The following is a 19,087-nucleotide window of genomic DNA, read 5'->3' on the forward strand; positions in this document are numbered from 1 at the left end:
GTTGTATTTCTTTAGGACGGAAAAATTATTGGCAAGGTCGTCGATGTTATAAAGGCCGTGATCGTTCTTTAAATGCTTTCCGATTGCGGAGGACCTGTGTTCATCAATACGTTGGTGCAAATGCCGGCTGGTATACCCGACATACTCTGCATCGCACAGATCACATCGGTAATTGTACACTACGCATTGTTGATTAATTAGAGGTGGTTTTGGTTCACGCATGTTGAGATCTTCACAGATTTTGCGACTCTTGAATACTGGTTGAAGAGTGTGATCGATTTTCTTGCTCAGGTCAGATAGCTGACAGATCACAATTACCATTTAAAATTTCTATCGCTCATTTTTATTTTGAAATGTTTATCAAAGCTGAAGAACAAAACAATAATACAGAAAACCCCAACGTTACAGAACTGAAATCAAAATTCTCGCTTATCCTGGGTTAATATAGCTTAATCGGGCTTCTATATAACTAATAAGGGAACAGGGTCACCAGCAACAAAACCAATGGTAAAGAAGTATTAGGAAAAAGACACCGGCAAGACAATCCCAGATACGGAGAGAAATGGTTAAAACGCGTGTTACGCTTACTTGGGCCGATGTTGGGTGTTTCTGGACATTTAACTGTCTACCACCGGCTTGACATCAACAAAGTTTCCTACATAGTCACAAGTTTCCAGTAAACAGTTTTAATTCCTCTTTTGGCATGTTCTCAGACTGATCCCATTACAGAGGGCCTGTTATACTCTAGTGGTTTCTGGAAGGTTTAAGGCAATTTAATTTGAAGTGCCGGTTTGCGGGTACATTCACATTTATCTGACGGTTTATGGTTTGGAAATTAACACGCGGTTGCGGGAATTCATAAATTTAGCGCGCGGTTTTCGGGAATGTTTTTGGTGGTGGTTTGTGCAGGAAACGTAAATTTCACAAGCTAGTTCTGTCCGTAATTCTATGTCAGAAAGACTACATAAGGACAGACAACTCCCCTCAAAACTTGTACTTTTACGCTTCGTCATAAACATCTCGAGCAGTTTTTGTGTTTGTGAAGAGCCTATTAGACGTGAAAACGTTTTGTTCACTGGGAACTCTTCAAACAATTTGTTCTGTTCTTAAGATCTTGTGGTCTTTGTGAGGAGAAATACGATTATTGAGCTAACATATCCTAAAGGATTTGTTACCTACTGTTAAAAGATCGTTTATGGTAATAATCGTCCTACTAGGAGGGTGGTTTCGGTTTTTAGAAGAAAACGAAAGCGGTCTGCGGTTTTAAAGAAACAGAATATGCCTGTTTGCGGAATGTACGATCCCCTTATAGACCCTCTACAAAGTACGATTCACAGTCTTAAATGATGTGGCAGGTTGAGCAAACATATTTTATGATAAAAGTTAACGGAAAATTAAAAAAACATGGACTGACTTCTATCAAAATTTTAATTTATTACTGTAACATCTAATGCTATTGTTCCACTTTTCTAAGAAAAAAAGCAAGCCTTCTGCTTTAAGCATTCATCAGATATCGTGCGTGATGCTTGATATGGTCCTCAATAAAAGTAGTGATAAAATAATAACTATGATTATAGCCCTGCAGAAAAAAAAGAAAAGTTCAAATCAGAACTTAAGAATCAACTTAATATCATAAAAAGCTATATAAAAGTTAAAAGAGCACAGTGCAAAGAAAACCAGTTTTCGAGCCTCCCTCTAAGGCAAGTTAAAGCTATGATGTACTAGCGCGAAAGTCATTCTCACTGCCCCCCCCCCCCCCCCACACTCCTCTCCCCCGACCCCACCAAAAAAAATGTTCATGGTAGCATGATTAATCAACTTAAAATTATTATATAACAATAATTTCATCTCTCACAATATGTCTTGAAGTTGCTAAAGGTGACTCCCAAGTAGTCGCAAGAAACCGCAAGTTGAACTAACGTAGAGACTTGGGGTGCCCAAACGGGCTCACAAGTTTCCTCATGAACACACCCAAGTCGCAAAAATCCCATTTCAGGGCTACGGGCTTAGTCCCGCGAGGCCAAACTCCAGGGCCGGATTGTTCAAAGCCCGATTAAGCCAACCCAGGGTCAGCGACAATTTTGATTTGAGTTTTGTAACTTTGCGGTGAGGTTTTCTGCTTACATTGTTTGCCCCTCAGTTTTGAGTTTTAACAAACTACACAATACAAAAGCTATGAAAAACATTTTTATACAAGAAAAATTAATACTTTTGTATTTGTATTTTGTATTTAATCCTGCGTTAGCATTAACCGACTACAGAGCAATTACCCGGCCCTGTCTTTCATTGGCTAATAAATAGGTTGATGGACGTCACTCAACTTGCGTTGAATTGGGTTGGGTGGCCAAACGGTGAAAAACTTGCGTCGACTTGCGTGCAAATTTGATCGCAAGTCAACGCAAGTGCACCCAAGGCGTGGCCAAACGGAGTCTCAAGTCGACCCAAGTTTTCGACTTGCGTCTACTAGCGTTCCAGCTAATTAAACGTTTGAAACATCACATTTAGCAACTTCAAATTAATGAATAGCTGAGTGTTTCAGTTTCCCGCCAACCCATCCTAAGCGTTTCTTTAATCAATAATTATAAGAAACTAACAACCATGTTCATGCTAAGTAGCGCCACCTCCTCCTATTTAATGTTCACAAAAGGTAATTTAAATACTTCTTTCTCCTCACTTTCTTAGCTAATATCATCACAAAGACGATTTAAGAATAAGCAAGTTACCTCGTGCATTCTCAAGGTGACCGGCACATTTTTTGACCTGCAAGCTTCAACAAAATTTTCCGGAAGCAGTTGATTTGGATAAAACTCATCATCCAATCCCTGATATAGAACAGAAAAAACAAGAATTAAATCTCATGGGGGACATTTGAACATTTTTCCAAGCACGTCATCAGTAATCCTTTATTTTCTCGCAGAACCATATACTTTGATTCAGCAACAGATAATCTGCCATTCATTATGATGAGGTACATGGTAAAGGTTAAATCTGCATACAAGCCAAGTGGCCCATTAAGCTGGAGCTAATCCTGGTTTCTGTAATAAGTGTCTAGAGTGAATAAAGCACTGTTGTTGCTGTTGTTGTAGCGTGAAGCAACTAGGAGTACTTCTACTCCCCCCTGGATGGGATGCTAGTCCATCAAAAGGTTACCCCCAGCATTAAGGTCGCCGGTACCCACAGAGGCACTGTGAGAGTAGTGTCTTGCTGAAGAACACAACACAATGTCCCCAGCCAGGGCTCGAAACTGGACCGCTCAATCCAGAGATGAGCACACTAACCGTGAGGCCACCATGCCTCCCACTGATGAATTACATGACAAGCCCAAATTATTATATTGTGTCATTTCCAGAAAATATTGGCCCATATCCCTTGCATAGCGAGGGAGAGGGGGTTGGTTCAAACCCCACACCCCACCCCAATCCCCCCAGAAATTTCAGTTTTCACCCCCCTCAGCCTTGGAATTTCCAATAATCCTCCTTGAGGTAGTTATGGATTTTTTATGGATGCGTGCATATTTCATACCTGATCAATGAGTATGTCTGGAGGTGGTCCCGGGTATTTTTTCACCAGTTCAGTAGCATCATAATCCTGATGACAGAAATAATACTATGATTCAGGAATTATTTTTATGATTGAGTGACCATAACTATTATAATCTCACCATTGTTGCTATACAATCATTGTCTTTTTAATTAATAATTAAGTCTCAAGAATTTAGTAGTATATCAAGACTAGAAGATCCCCTAGTTGTGATTGGGCTTATTGATCTCTGGCAAACCATGGATTGATCCCATTATGAGAACTTACAGGTAACTAAAAATAAACCATTAATGTACAGTACTGGATTTTATCCAATAGCAGTATGATATGTCGTTTATCATTTCTGGGCCTATCACATGTTTACATGAGGTTGGTTGCTTTGTATCAAATCACCACGTTATTAACGCATCCATTTTTAATACCCCCTTCAACCCACGAGCCACATCAGGGGGGTGCCTTATGGTGGTTCCTTGTCACCTGACCCTGCTTCGGTTTTGCTTTATCCAATAAATAAATAAAGTGTCACTTGTCATTGTTGCATGTCTTCAAGGTATGTCACGAAGGATTATAACATTTTAATTCCTATTATTATATGGCTGTGTCTCATAAGGACTGGGAACTACCGAATTCACGAATTTGATTGGCTGAAATCGATATTGACCGCAGTCTAGATTTTCCCATCTAGACCGGCATCTAGACCGGTTTCATTTTGCATTGAAAAAGTAGCAAACTAAAATACAAAAATGTTCACCATTTTCTCTTATTTTCTTCTCAATCGTTTATGGAAGTGCCAAAAAGCCTGATGACAAAAAAAAAAAAAAGTAAAGAGGACAAGCAAATTTTGGCAGGTTTAAGTTAAGCTCATCGCTGTTCGTAAGCAAAATGTTAGCAAACCAGTTACATTAAACGAATTAAAGTTTTCTTCTTTGCCATATAATAACCATCTTATTAACCAAGCTAAGTCGGTCTGTATGGGAGAATCTTGACCTCGGTCGTGTGTACAGACCTCACTGCATTCAGTCTGTACTAACGACCTCGGTCAAGATTCTCCCATACAGACCTCCAGCTCGGTTAATAAGAGCTAATTAATGGCATCCCAGACAGTCTAATCCAAGGTTTTCCAACATTGTTGTGGCCCAACAAATAGAACATGTTGCAATGTTTTGTTTTTTGTTTTTTTTTTCACTGTTCAATACAGGTCTTCCAATGTTGGCACTATGAGAAAAGCACGAAAAAGCATTCCAACCTTTAAAGCAAACATGAATGAAGAGAGATGGCAAGTTGACAGTGAAATGCGAAGGATGTTACAGAAGTGTTCATCGAGTCACACACAAGGGACACAGAAAAATGTCTCCAGTGAGATTTAAAGGGACACTCTCACCATTTTTAGCATGATTATGGAACTCTCAAAAACATATATCGATCATTGGAAGCTGAACAATAATGGTTTTATATTGTAGAGCAGTACTCGACTAATGATTACAACCCATTAGGAAGTGAGGATGGCTAACTATGGTGAGGATGGAAATGGATTATGATACAGATAATTTTTTAAAAAAGCGTCAGGATGTCAGTTTTTCAAGGGTTCAAGTTTGGCTCGAAAATGGTCAAAATTTTGCAAGAATGTTGCTGCAGTGTGGACTTTCTTCAAGAAATTGCTTTTAATCATTTAGTTAGAGCTAATTAAGTTCTTATTACTTAAATTTAGGGACTATTTTGTGAATTCATAACAATTTTAAACAATATATCATGACGGTGTCCCTTTAATCTCCTTGGTCCAACTTTAATTCACCAAGAAGTGTTGGATGAAGTTAGATGAAGTTAGATCGAAACATCAAGACCACTAAACCAAGGTTTTGCGATCAATGTGAACTTACTTAATTGGTAAATCACTTGCAAAAGAAAAGAAAATTGGCCTACCTTCCATGCTTCCTTGTTACTACCCAGGTATCCAGTAAATGCCTTCTGTCCCCATGGACAATTCAGTGGGTTACAAATAGGTGCAAAGGCTGAGACCGACTGTTAGGAGTAATCAAATTTATCGAAGGTTATCCTCAAGCATTCTGAGGGCTTGAGACTAACAATAAACAAATAACCTCAAACTCCTGTAGTTAAAAATTTTCTTTGCCTAACTAGTAGGTTTAGGATTTTCACTCAACATTTTGGCTGGTGAAAATTTCAGGCATATTAGTAGAGGGAAAACACAAATGAAAATCAAGTCTGAGATTCTAAAGCCATGAATCTTTCAGGTTGCCCCAGTACTTTTTGGTGCCCATTTATACAACTGGGAATCCAAAGCTATTGTTCTTCAAGAGAGCATACTGTTCTCACAGCAAAATATCCTGCCCTTGGATCAGAACAATGTCCAAGTCTTGAACTTTAGACCCATGATAAGTTCCAGAGTTCAACAAAAAAACTCATTGTTTGGTAAATATGAATTAACCATTTTATCTATATGCGACATACAAATTTACCTACCTTGTAAAATCCTGGGTTTTTAAGGAAACAAATTAGAGCTCCATGTCCACCCATGCTGGGAAAATTAAGGGGAAAAAACAAAAAGGGAACAATGTTTAACTTAACACGGCTAAACATGAACAGCACATGATGATATACACACAGCAACACAGACAAGATCAAAGAGAAGTTATTGATCAGATGTTCACCTGTGGCCAAAAACTGACTGCTTGTCTGGTAGAACTGGAAAGTTACTCTGAATCAAAGCTGGGAGCTGCAGAGTACAAGATGAGAACAACTCTGAGCATGAAAAAAGAATACTCAAAACCTACTCCCAAAGCCCTTCAATTTAACACTTGAAGTTAGAAGAACATATTTATGGTCATCGTCATCATCATTGTCATCATCATCATTATCATTATTCGGGGATGGTGCCATCCACTGCAAGCCTCTTCCAACCATCTTCCATTGGTAGATCTGACTTAATGCGAGATTCCCAGATTAATCCCATTTTCAATGGGGTATATTAAGAATTTCAAGGCATGACTCCCCAGTCCAAGAAAAGTTCTTCCACGGAAAAAGATGTCCTGGCTAAACACAGAAAAATCTGTTCTAGCTTTTGGCTTTAAACAAATTGTGCACACTCTCTACTGAATTCAAGATTTTTTTGTACATGTTTGTTAAGGAAAACCATTAATTATACACCATCTGGGACTTGAAACTAAAACACCCCTATATATGACTGTAGCTTGTACAGGAAGATATTTTACAAACCTCTTTTGTGACGTAGGAAAACATTCTGTAATTTGTCTTCCACTTCTCCTCTGTTGCATCAAGATAAAACCCTGCACCAGTTCCAAAGTCATAGCTGTCATCTTCACCTTCGATACCACATGATCCTGCAGTAATAACAGATGATAAGTTATGCTAGGCTAAAAATGAACTTGTTGGAATTATACCTTCCACTTGAACACTAAAGCTCAAAACTACATTTAATTGATCCCTTTGACACAAAAAAACCCTTGCCTAAGACAACCTCCCTGCTATGAACCGATAACCCATTGTAAGAGTTTGGTTAGTTGCAGAGCAGAGAAAAAAATGGCAAGAGAAAAAATAGAGGAAGAGTATGGTACGGGAAAGTGAGTGAAAGTGCATGGCTGCCTGTGAACATTTCCACCCACTAATACACCAGCTACAGAGGTCCCGTAACATGACCACTTTAATTTTTTTAGCTTGTTGTTTTCAGTTGTCAGATATCAATCAAAGCAAAGTAATATGAGATTGATGCCAGAACTTGTGCAGAACACAATACCTGCAGTTAATGACATTTGTTCCATTGCTGAGCTCTTTCTTTTGGTATCACTGTTCCAAACTATTTTGCTATGCTGTATGCCATGTAATAGCAGCAGTAAAGAATAGAGCCATTTGCTGTTGGTCTAGCAAATGTTTAAATATATTAGGGGAAGACACTGTAGGTCTGCATGGTTTCCAAATGTACTGTGAGCTTCCATCTTTCAGAGTTTGACACCTCTGTAATTTCTAGTGTAATTTGTTTTGTCCCCTTCATATGGAAAACAACCTGTGGGAAATCTTTGAGCCTACTGCTAATGTTTAAAACAGATTTAAATACTGTGTGACTGTGACTCCATTAAAGGTGTCTGACGTATCTCATCTACCTCATCATCATTCTCATATCTCATCAACATCAATAGTGCTCAAGTGTTGGCAAAACTGTCAAAACTGTCAAACTGACCAATCAGAGGGCATGTTAGAATCTAGTATAATTATACTGATTCAGAAATAGCTTTAAATTTGTTTAAAAAGTTATGTGCATATATAGGTGTTCTTTCATTTGCACCCTGAACACCTCCCTTGTTTTTTCTCTTCCCGTGTCTTGTGCTACTCCCAAAAGAATTAAACACCTGGAAAAGGCTGTGAACCAATATCAACACCTACCATTTCTTGTATGAAGGATTTTCATAATATTATTAATGATGATTTCAAATTAATATTAATGCGTTGTATGATAAGGACCTAACACCAAATTAAGTTTGGCACACACGAGGGGACTGGGCCCTGCTACTAGTCCCCTGAAGAGTTTACATGAAGGGACTGGTCACAGGGACTTGTTCCACCTACAGTTCACACAAAGCATTTTGAGGAACAGGTCACAGGGACTTGTCCCAAAAAATTCGTGGGACAAGTCGCAGGTACCAAAGTTGGTCCCTGTGATTAGATTTTTGAAGCAAAAATGGCCAGTTCACACAATGGGACTTGTTCCCGCCACTTATTGCAGGGACAGGGACTAATCGCAGGGACTAGTCTCCTCGTGTGTACTGACCTTTATGGCTATATATGCATAAATGTGATTAATCTTTTATCAGAATTTAACAAACTTACGAGGACTTGTGTCAGGAGCCACAATCAGAACACCGTGTTCAGATGCGGTACGTTGCGCCCCAGCCTTTGAGATGAAGTTTTGTTCAGTACATGTTAGGCCTGAAATCAATCAAAATCAAACGTTAAGTATATTCTGACGTTTCCTATGGAAGATTCAAAAAACATTTCACCAGAAGTCAAATTACCTGACAGCCAATACAAAACAGGAACTTTCTCTTTTTCGGCCTGAGGAGGAACATAGACTGCAAAGTTCATGTCACACTTCAGTTCTGAACTGAGAAAAAGAATAAACAAATCTGTCAACCATTAGAAGATTAGATGAGATAGACAGCTGGTGAGCAATGAAGCCAAGTAGGATGAAACAAAGAGTAAGCAGCCTCATCTAACTGTTTTAGTTAAAACCCACTAATCATTGTAACAAGTAAAATCTACTTTCTATTTCAGAAACCTCACAAAAATGAAAAGTTGAAACCATTTTCAAAGATTGACCAGCTCTCAATACCATCTATAAAATGAATCGTCATCAGAATTGCAATACTGCAAATGCTGCAATCTTACAATCTGATTGGCTGAGCAATTACACACTATCACTCATAAGTGTACAGTGCAGTGGTCATTCGTACTCCTAAGGAAAACCAAACACATTGGCAAGGTGCCACATGATGTTGGTTGGTAATCTGAACCTATCCCAGATAAAAAAAAATAACCATCAATTTTATTCCTTCACTACTAGAGCTTATTTAGTTGCAGCTCACCAAGCTTACTTTGAAAATTTGTGTCATGTAATAAGGCTATGTGCTGTCTAGTTTGACTGACAAAAATGGACAAGGCCATAGGCAAGTCCAGTTTGGCAGTCAGGGTAATTTTTTAAATCCAATAATTTTCTAAACTGGACTAAGATACGGTCCCTTTACATGTTAATTACATTACACACAGGATTATCCAATTTCCTTGTTAATTCCTTGTTAATTTAAAGTGCGTACACTAGAAATATGGAATCCTGAGCTACCAAATTATATACATAAAAATGAAACACCCTGGGCAGAAGCAAACCACAATTTTCAACTTTAAAAAGGTATCACAAACACCCCTGTCAGAGCTTTTATACATCTATCACCTGATCTATAGACAAGCCCTCCACCACCTGAAGCACAATTTGTAAGTTTACCTCAGTAAAGAAGCCAATCCGAGTAATAATAAGGAGGTTCCATTAATTGACATCATTACAAGGACAGAGACTGTACAGTGTTGGTTTTAGGACTCAAAACTCAGACCACCATTCCCTACCCCTCCCCCTGAGAGAGCCCGGCCTCTCACCAGCCGGCTTTATACCACAGAGATTGGAAAACAGACACAACTTCGTAATTAATGAAAAAAAAATCGTGATTAGAATTTATGTTTCCGGGCTAAAAAATAGAAATCCAGACCTTTTGTGTTTGAAAACCTTCTGGAATCCGCCAAAGCATTTTGCACTCGAGACCTGTTCCAGCGCCATTTTGGTCCGGCTAGCGAGGGTCCTGATGGATATATGCACAAATCTTGTGATGAAAGGGGAACCTGAAGACAAAAAACTATAGTTAAGCGGTACCTTAAATAACGGTTAGGTTCAACAACGATAATTAGATCACTAACAGGGCAAACGTTGCGGACAAAGACTACCAACTTACCAAGTTGCGAAAGGATAGGACTCATGTAATGGTACCAGGTCTCTAACGGCCAAAATGGGGGTGTCACGGGGGTGTGAGCAAGTTACCTGGTTACCTTCGTCGAAAGTATCCTAATAAATATAGCTGGGAATCCATACGATTTTCTCCCCTGTCGAAGAAAGTTGGTGTTTATCAGTTGGTTTATGATAGTAGATAGACATTCGAGTAGCAGAGCTTAGAAAAACAAAATTCAAAACACTTTTTTGTCAGGAAGCTCGTGGTGCAACCAGTGTTACACGTTTGAGTTTGCTGTTCGTTTTCTTCTAAAACTTACAAATTGTAGATCCGAGACAAAGAAAGCACTATCAGTATATCCTCCTTTGATATATTTTCGCTCTCAGAGGCCTCGCCCCCTTTTGGTCAGTCCGCTGGATCTCAATTAAATTTACTATTTTGTCTCCACTTCACAACGAATGAACACACAGCTTATTGGCAAATACGTTTATTTGGGGAGGGCCTGGCAAGAACCAAACCAAACTAAGTTACAGCAACTGCATGAAAAAGAATATACATAACTCATTCAATAATTGTTCGTCAGACAGGTATAAACGTCTATCGCCGACCACTTGTGCATTTCGTCCTTGTGAATTCTTGTAAAAAGTCCATCTTCAAAGCAGATGTGAATCAGAATATGTATTTGACGGGCATATTACATATACAGGTCCCGTGGGGGTACTCCCTTATATGGGCTATGTAGGTATGTGCGGCCCCAAAGGGAAGGCTTTTTCAGCCGTTCTGGTCATAAATAGGGTATCGATTTTGGCCATTTTGGTTATAAATAGGGTATGGTTTTAGCACTCTAGTCTTAAATTGGGTATGCTTCTTAGAAGAAGCTACTTTTTCACCATTATCAATAGGACGGTCAACAAAAGCCCTTCATAACTTATGTTTGGAGCAACTGTGTCGGCTGCAATGGTCATAAATAGGCTATCGAATTTTTGGTCAGGTCATAAATAGGATAGCAAAAAAAGGAGATTTTGGTCATAAATAGGGTAAGGGTTTTGGAAAGTGGGCCGCACACCACCACCCAACTTTTCTGGAAGTAGCCTCCTCCCCGGGATACAGTTAGGACGTGCACGAACATAACGCAACTCAGGAGCTTTACATCTGACTGCTATTTTGGCTAGAGCGTCCACTACTTTGGACCAGACCACCACTTTGGACCAAAATCTCCCGTTTATACAAATATTACGTGTTTAAACAGAGCAAAGAAATTTACATACAACTCTCAGATAGCCTGATGTGTCCACAACTTTGGACCAATCCCCGTACACAATCATATCACGTCAGTTAGGCTGGGGTGTCCACAACTTTGGACGAAAATCCCCTTCCACAAACAGATCATGTCCGTTAGGCTGGGATGTCCACTACTTCGAACCAAAAAAACCCGGGATGCACAAACATAACGTAGTAGTTAGGCTGGGGTGTCCGCTACGTTTGAAAAAAAACCCATAGACAAGCATATCATGCCAGTTAGACCGGGTTGTCCACTACCTTGGACCAAAAACCCAAAATACAAATATATCGTACCATTTAAGCCGGGTAATAAACTAGAAAAAATACGAGTAAAGAGCACTACTACAAAAGACGATAACAATAACGGAGCTGAGTAATCGCCTACAATAGAAGTGCGATTAGAACACAGGCCAGAAAAAACCTGCCGTAAAAAAACCTTGGGAAAAAAGAAACAGGAAATCTGAGTAGGAACCATGGCTCATATACTCAAGTTTAGAAACACTTTCCCTATTCTTGATCTCACAAAGATCTTCAGAGCAGTGGAAGTGTCGAAAATGCATTATAAGGAGAAATGAGCTGAGCGTTTACAAATTGTTTTGAGGAATATGCAACAACTACAAGTTTACTTCGTCAGCTGTCCTAAAGTAAACAAACTGCATGTACGATCTGCACTTTGCATCGACTGCGTTAGTTTTCATAAGCTCAATTTTAATTGATTGTTTGCCCCATTGGTTTTGCAATTCTACAATCCTCATTTTTACATGGTATTCATATTATTGGCAGGAGATGCCAGCAAGTTTTTCCAAAAAAACTATTCTTAGTTATTCAACAAAGCTGAGCATTTATTAAATTTAATAAGTTAATTGGAAAATTAAAATTAAATTGCGATAAGGTCAATTTTACACCAATTTTAATAAGACTAGCTCTTCCGTGAGCGGAGCGCCATAGGTGTGAAACCTTGGGAGCGCCTCTAGTCAAGAAATGTTGGTTTTCACGTGATCATTGTATGTCCGTACCTACGTAGGTACGCACGCCGGCCCGCCACATTGCACTGTTTTAGCGTGAATAATAAACAATTTTCCCCCCGCAGTGGAGATGGCTAGTGGAAAATGTTTCATCCACCACTAGCCACAGACATTGAAGGAGATAATTTTCTTAGTATATATAAAAGCAATAGCATAGAATACCCGAAAAAAGTGACTCAGAAGGCTGCAGAACTTCCGAAGAAAATTCCCGCGCAAAATGTGCAGCCGGGAAAGAAAAGTCACATGATTCATCAGGTGATCAAAAACAGATATCAAACTGTTTCTTGTATTTTCTAAATAGAGAAATTGCAAAACGTTAAACACAGCGGAAAAAGTGGTTGATTCGTTGAGCTATCGAAAAGATTAGTTCTGTTCAGTCCTCACAATTTTGCTGGAAGTCTTTGCCTGGAAGGCTTCACAATGAAGTGAATTGCCAAATTGCGGTGAGCGACTCTTTTTTTGTGTGGAAACCTTTCGTCGCGTTTTCTGCAAAGAAAAAGACAAGTTGCTTCGACGAAATATCTTCCAATGGAGTTGTTAATAAGCCTTTCTGATTTGAAACCATGCTGTGAGACATTGTATACATTTCATTGTTCTTTCATTCTCGCTCATTTCTAAACAATAACACTTCATTTGCTTTGTCGAAGTTTTTGTAAGTCGGCTACATATTGCTAACAAATAGTCCGTTTCCGCCGATAACTTCGCGTCAAAAACTAATAATACTGTGTTTTTTAATACTGCCAGGCGAGTTTTGAGGTTTCCTTTGTGTTACTAGGGACAGCCGCTTCGTGGAGTGCTAGGTCGGAAAAGTCCCGAAGAAGTTTGATAACAGAGCAACATGTGGTTACCGAGGTGGTGTTCATTAATTCGTGCGCATTTCTCGATACTATAATTTAGATAATGGTGAGACATTGCATTAAATCGTATAAACAATCAATTTTTGGAAACTTTATCAAGATCAATAACACTTTCAACTGGAAGCACATACTTGAAATCGTATTCTCAAACTCATTAAAAATTCATCAAGTTTAAACAAAGGAAATCATGACCGTGACGGTGTTTGGATATCTGATCTTAATTAGCATACATTTTTACGATTTTATTTCTCCATTTTCTCCTCAGTTTTAGTTTCGATTAAGAAGATATATTAAACACTCAAGACAGTGTTTGACCACATTTCCAAACACCGACAAGTTCGTCAAAAATACTTCGCTACGCGTCGTATTTTCAACTCTCTTCTCAGTGTTTAGAGATGTGGTCAAACACTGTCTTTCGTGTTTGATATGTTACTTAAAAAAATTGTTGGCCTTCATTGTGTGGAGAAAGCTAAAATATCACGATGGTTTCCTACTAAAAGCAAAATAATTGTATCTTACTGATGAAATCTAGGAACAGCAGGAATCGTTAGTTTATATATAGCTATGTCATTAATAAATGTGGAAATAAGAGTAATAACAATAGCAATAATCTTTATTGTCTCGCACCAACATGAATTATTTGAAAGGTATTAAACACATTACAAATTGATTAAACAAAATGATAAGGAAGATAATTACTTATTGGAGCCTTGAGGCTAAAGAAACCGCAAGGTTTTTGAATTAGCCTCTAATACCTGTTTTAAAGAGTTAATTTTAATATCAAAGAAAGAGAGAGCAGCTAGGAAAGAAAACCAGAGCTGGTAAATAATGCTTAATTGTGTTGTAATGTGACATTTGCTGTGACAGTAAATAATGTTTTACTGTAAAGAATTGAATAGAGCGCCTTATGCATGTTTATGTTAAAATTCTCCTCCAACACTCGTTAACCAAAATTATTCCCAAACAAACAATTGCTACCTTCACACTGTTTTCACGTTAGCATTCTTTGAATATTTACTCCTTTTGACTATTAATTGAGACAGAATTTTCGAAATACACATTCCAATGTGTATATTGAGGGTGCAAGGTCACCCCAGTTTTTATACAATTTCAGCTGCATCATTAATGGGGCAAAAACGGATTTTATTAGGGTAAACTGGAAAACCGTGAGTAGCCCAACTTCCGTTTTTCAAATCGATAACAATCAAATTTAAGGGCCTGTTTACAAGGAGAGAGGGTTACCCTACCACTCACACATTTCCTCTCTTTTTCCTTCGTCGTGTTTACAAGGCAGCTAAGGTTACCCGGATAAGCAGGTTACCCTATCTGCGTGCTAGGATTACCCTGCATGGTAGGTGGGTTAACTTTTTCCCTTGTAAACACTTCAAGTATGGTTAATCCACCTGCCCGGGTTAACTTTCTAATTGTTTCCAGACCCTTTGAGTGTAACCCGGCATTAAGTTGTGCCAGGTTGTAGGGTTACCCTACCTGTGAAATTTTGCTTGTAAACCCGCACTATATTTTGCCCGCCAGCTAGGGTTAACCCGCTTGTTGGGGTAACCCTACCTCCTTTTAAACAGGCCCTAAGACTGTCACTCTGTCAATTTAATTTAAAGTGTGAAACTTCACAGGTTTGTACATGTTCCGACATAATTGTAACAGAAGGTAATTAAAGTGAACTAGAATTACAATGTATGCAAATTATGTCGCATTAACTGTGTTAGCCATTGTATTTTCTATGGCATGGTATAAAATGGTTATGCAACACTCTCTCGTCGTTATATCATGGAACATCCCACGAATAACCAGGGGGATATACTCGAAAGCATTAGATAAGTGAACATAATGTCTTGTTGTTTTATTCCTGAACCTTGGAGCGATAGTGTAGGATTTGTAATGATTCTAAACATGTGCCACTAAAAAAAAAATCAAAGGTATTTTGTGAAATGAATTCCTTGCGCCCATTCTGTTTTGTAAAAACAACGCCAAAAGCATCAAAAATCAATGGTTTAGCTAACATATATCTACAGCAATTCCTCATCAGCACAAAAAAATGAGCCAAGGCAGTAAATTCAATTTTGAAATATCTACCCTATGAACATTGCTCTAAGGAAAAAAGACTTGGCATAAAAAACGCCGCACACCAACTCCATAGTGTAGCTTTAGATTTGCTTCATCAATCGTTAAAGCAATATCATAAAATAAACGGGCAAAAATTCGGTTTTACTTTGCGGGTAAAATTAGCCGTATAAACATTCAGATTGCTCTGAGAAAAAAGCTAAGGATGAAAAACGCTGAACGTTAATTCTAAGAGTAGCATTATATTTACATTATGAGCCGTTACACAACCATAAAATAAACGGCGCCCAGCAAAATGCCAAAAATCACCTGTTAGTGTGGCTTTTTATTTACAATACAATAAGAACAAACGGACCGAAGTTCGGTTATACTTTGCGGATCATATTTACCAATAACTAATTGTCACTAACGGTCCTGATGGGTCGGAGTGGTTGGTGATGCGTCGAACTTCATAAAAAGTATACAGCGGCTTGAAAACATCCTCCCACAGCTGTAAAGCGATGTCTTCGTCCATATTTTGCCAATCCACTTCGGACTCGAACTTTCTGAACCCGGACGGTGGATCCATATGCAATTCCTGGAGGGTTTTTTTCTTTTTCGGTTGGTCTTCTTTGCCGGGCTCAGTTGTTCTTCGTTTCTCCATGATTTTCAACTGCCTCTTCGCGGGGCCACCAAGTTGGTTTCCCTGCTCGCTTTTATTGTCCAGTTTCGTTGTCCGTGCTCCCATACTTGATGAAGAAAGGAAAGCTTTATGTGCACACTCAGAGTTAGTAACGTTCCACTCTCCAGTAAAAGTGATTTGAATGAAAATCCGAAGGAACCTACCAAATAAAGGAGTCCAGACGCGTGCCGAAGTCATGCTGTTATATAACGTAATTATATAAGACAGGAAAGCTTCACGTGCACACTCAGAGTTAGTAACGTTTCACTCTCCAGTAGAGACATCAGTAAAAGTGATTTGAATGAAAATCCGAAGGAACCTACCAAATAAAGGACTCCAGACACGTGCCGAAGTCATGCTGTTATATAACGTAATTACAAACATCTCACTTTAACTTAATGCATCAGTCAATTCCAGCAGTGCCCATCCCCTCCCCCCCGGGCTAACCTCCGGGCATTAGCATTTTCTTAAAAAAATTGGCAAATTCCCCGAGGTGGGGACACATAAGCTGTCTAAATGCCCTGGGGTGGGGACGAAGAAAGAGGGCAAATGCCCCGTCCCCGGGATCGTCGCGTTCCAACACCTCCACAGTTTTTTAATTAATCAGTAAATAAAACGGTCAACTGTTCAGTATTTTATTGTAACGGTAAGACTTCAAGGACAACAGTACGTGTTAGTTGATTCTGATTATATTTATTTCTTTATATTTGTTTTTAACAGTTTGCTAGAGGATAGCTGGGATTGCGGCGGACGTGTCCCCAGCCGCGAGCGGTGATAGGCGCCTGTATTCGCAGGCTACTTTTTCTGTGAAGAATCAAGACATTTTAAATGATGATGCATTGCATTTTAAGCTCGCGGGATCTGTCTTGAAGATCGCATCATTTGATTTCGCAAACCTTAGTATTTTAACTCCACTTTCATGAATTTAAAAAATGCTAGGCTAGTTTTGAATGCGAAATGCGAAATAGTCGTGTTCATGTCAGTGATTGCTTTGTGATAAACAAAATATAGTTCACCTTGTCGCTTATATTTATATACTTACAAGTAATGAAGAAATATCTAAAATTGAGAAAACATTGTTCGACAAACGCCTCGTCTTTCCCGATGAACTCATGCATGGCACTTTCCAAAACACGTGTGTCGAATGCCCGGGGATCGCCCCGGGGTACGCAAATGCCCAGCCCCCGGGCCGAGATAAAATTGCGGATGCCCCACCCCCGGGACTGACAACGTGAGCAAATGCCCCGCGGTTGCACGGGGGGGATGGGCACTGCTGGAATTGACTGATGCATAACTACCGGTGATTTAGACTGGGGGATTAGAACATAAAACAAGTAAGCGTGTGACCCAGGTGGTATTAAAGTGCCGGGAGAAATTTTCGCTCGAGCTCATTTTCACCTGATCACCGAGCGGCAAACACCTTCGTGTGCTGACGGTCATATGGAAATATGGCTTGTAGGAGGTTCGCTCGCTTCCGTTGCTGAAAGAAATCTCGAATGACATCCATATTAAATTTTTCGCCGATGTCTTCTGCTCGAGGTACAAAGCCACCATTTTTAGTGCTGAACAGCTGATTTTAGGAATCGAAGCTTCCCGGTTACCTAGTTCCTGTACGGCGGTATATACTTCATGGGTGAATGCCATACGTGCACAGAGTATTCTACTTCATGTAAACTACATTAGAGTATTCTACTTCATGTAGACTACACTGAAGTGATTAACAATGATCTTCCGTCCCTACTACTTATCATCTGTCCCTAGCACTATTCATCTGTCCCTATCACTGATCATCTGCCCCTAGCACTGATCTTCTGTTCCTAGCACTGATTGTGTGTCCCTAATACTGATCATCTGTCCATAGCACTGATTCTCTGTCCCTACCACTATTCACCTGCCGCTATCACCGATCATCTGTCCCAAGCACTGATTGTGTGTCTCTAGCAGTGATCAACTGTCCCTAGCACTGATTGTGTGTCCCTAGTACTGATCATCTGTCCCTAGCACCGATCAACTGTCCCTAGCACTGATTGTGTGTCCCTAGCACTAATCATGTCCCTAGCACTGATTTTCTCTCCCTAGCACTATTCACCTGTCCCTATCACCGATCATCTGTCCCTAGCACTGATTGTCTGTCCCTAGCAGTGATCAACTGTCCCTAGCACTGCTTGTGTGTCCCTAGTACTGATCATCTGTCCCTAGCACCGATCAACTGTCCCTAGCACTGATTGTGTGTCCCTAGCACTGATCATGTCCCTAGCACTGATTTTCTCTCCCTAGCACTATTCACCTGTCCCTATCACCGATCATCTGTCCCTAGCACTGATTGTGTGTCCCTAGCACTGATCATCTGCCCCTAGCACTGATCATCTGTCCCTAGCACTGATTGTCTCTCCCTAGCACTACTCACCTATCCCTAATACTGATCTCTGTCCCTAGCGCTGATCATCTGTCCCTATCACTAATCATCTGTCCCTAGCACAGATCTTCTGTCCCTAGCACTGATTGTGTGTCCCTAATACTGATCATCTGTCCATAGCACTGATTCTCTGTCCCTACCACTATTCACCTGCCGCTATCACCGATCATCTGTCCCAAGCACTGATTGTGTGTCCCTAGCACTGATTGTGTGTCCCTAGCACCGATCAACTGTCCCTAGCACTGATTTTCTGTCCCTAGCACTATTCACCTGTCCCTAGAACTGATCATCTGTCCCTAGCACTGATTGTCTGTCCCTAGCACTGATTGTGTGTCCCTATCACTGATTGTCTGTCCCTAGCACAATTCACCTGTCCTTATCACCGATCATCTGTCCCTAGCACTGAGCTTCTGTCCCTCACAGTGATCAGCTGTCCCTGGCACCAATTGTCTGTCTCTATCACCAATCACCTGTCCCTATAACTGATCAGCTGTCCCTGGCACTGATTGTCTGTCCCTAGCACTATTCACCTGTCCCTATCACCGATCATCTGTCCCTAGCACTGATCATCTGTCCCTAGTACTGATTGTGTGTTTCTAGCACTGATCAACTGTCCCTAGCACTGCTTGTGTTTCCCTAGTACTGATCATCTGTCCCTAGCACCGATCATCTGTCCCTAGCACTGCGCTTCTGTCCCTCACAGTGATCAG

At 39.9% G+C, this 19,087-nt stretch overlaps 1 protein-coding gene across 1 annotated transcript; it reads right to left on the bottom strand.

Annotated features, from left to right (window-relative positions):
- Positions 1-1,385: 1,385 nt before the first annotated feature.
- LOC145492151 (S-formylglutathione hydrolase-like) lies at positions 1,386-11,888 on the bottom strand. Its single transcript, XM_081471487.1, has 11 exons — positions 10,065-11,888; positions 9,825-9,954; positions 8,583-8,671; positions 8,398-8,496; positions 6,772-6,896; positions 6,207-6,271; positions 6,019-6,073; positions 5,461-5,559; positions 3,523-3,588; positions 2,724-2,822; positions 1,386-1,579 (listed from the first exon to the last, which is right to left on the bottom strand). The coding sequence occupies exons 1-11, from the start codon at positions 10,087-10,089 to the stop codon at positions 1,496-1,498; spliced, it is 936 nt and encodes a 311-aa protein (XP_081327613.1). The 5' UTR covers positions 10,090-11,888; the 3' UTR covers positions 1,386-1,495.
- Positions 11,889-19,087: the final 7,199 nt, after the last annotated feature.

This window comes from Orbicella franksi, chromosome 7 (assembly GCF_964199315.1).
Source record: "Orbicella franksi chromosome 7, jaOrbFran1.1, whole genome shotgun sequence".
In the NCBI taxonomy this organism is placed as follows: Eukaryota; Metazoa; Cnidaria; class Anthozoa; order Scleractinia; family Merulinidae; genus Orbicella; species Orbicella franksi.

Excerpts from the sequence above, each read along its gene's own strand:
- LOC145492151 (XM_081471487.1), bottom strand. The coding sequence starts at position 10,089 with ATGAGTCCTATCCTTTCGCAACTTG. Across the intron at positions 9,955-10,064 it reads TCCTATCCTTTCGCAACTTG|GTTCCCCTTTCATCACAAGA; the intron begins GTAAGTTGGTAG and ends TTTTGTCTTCAG. Across the intron at positions 8,672-9,824 it reads AAGGTTTTCAAACACAAAAG|TTCAGAACTGAAGTGTGACA; the intron begins GTCTGGATTTCT and ends TCTTTTTCTCAG.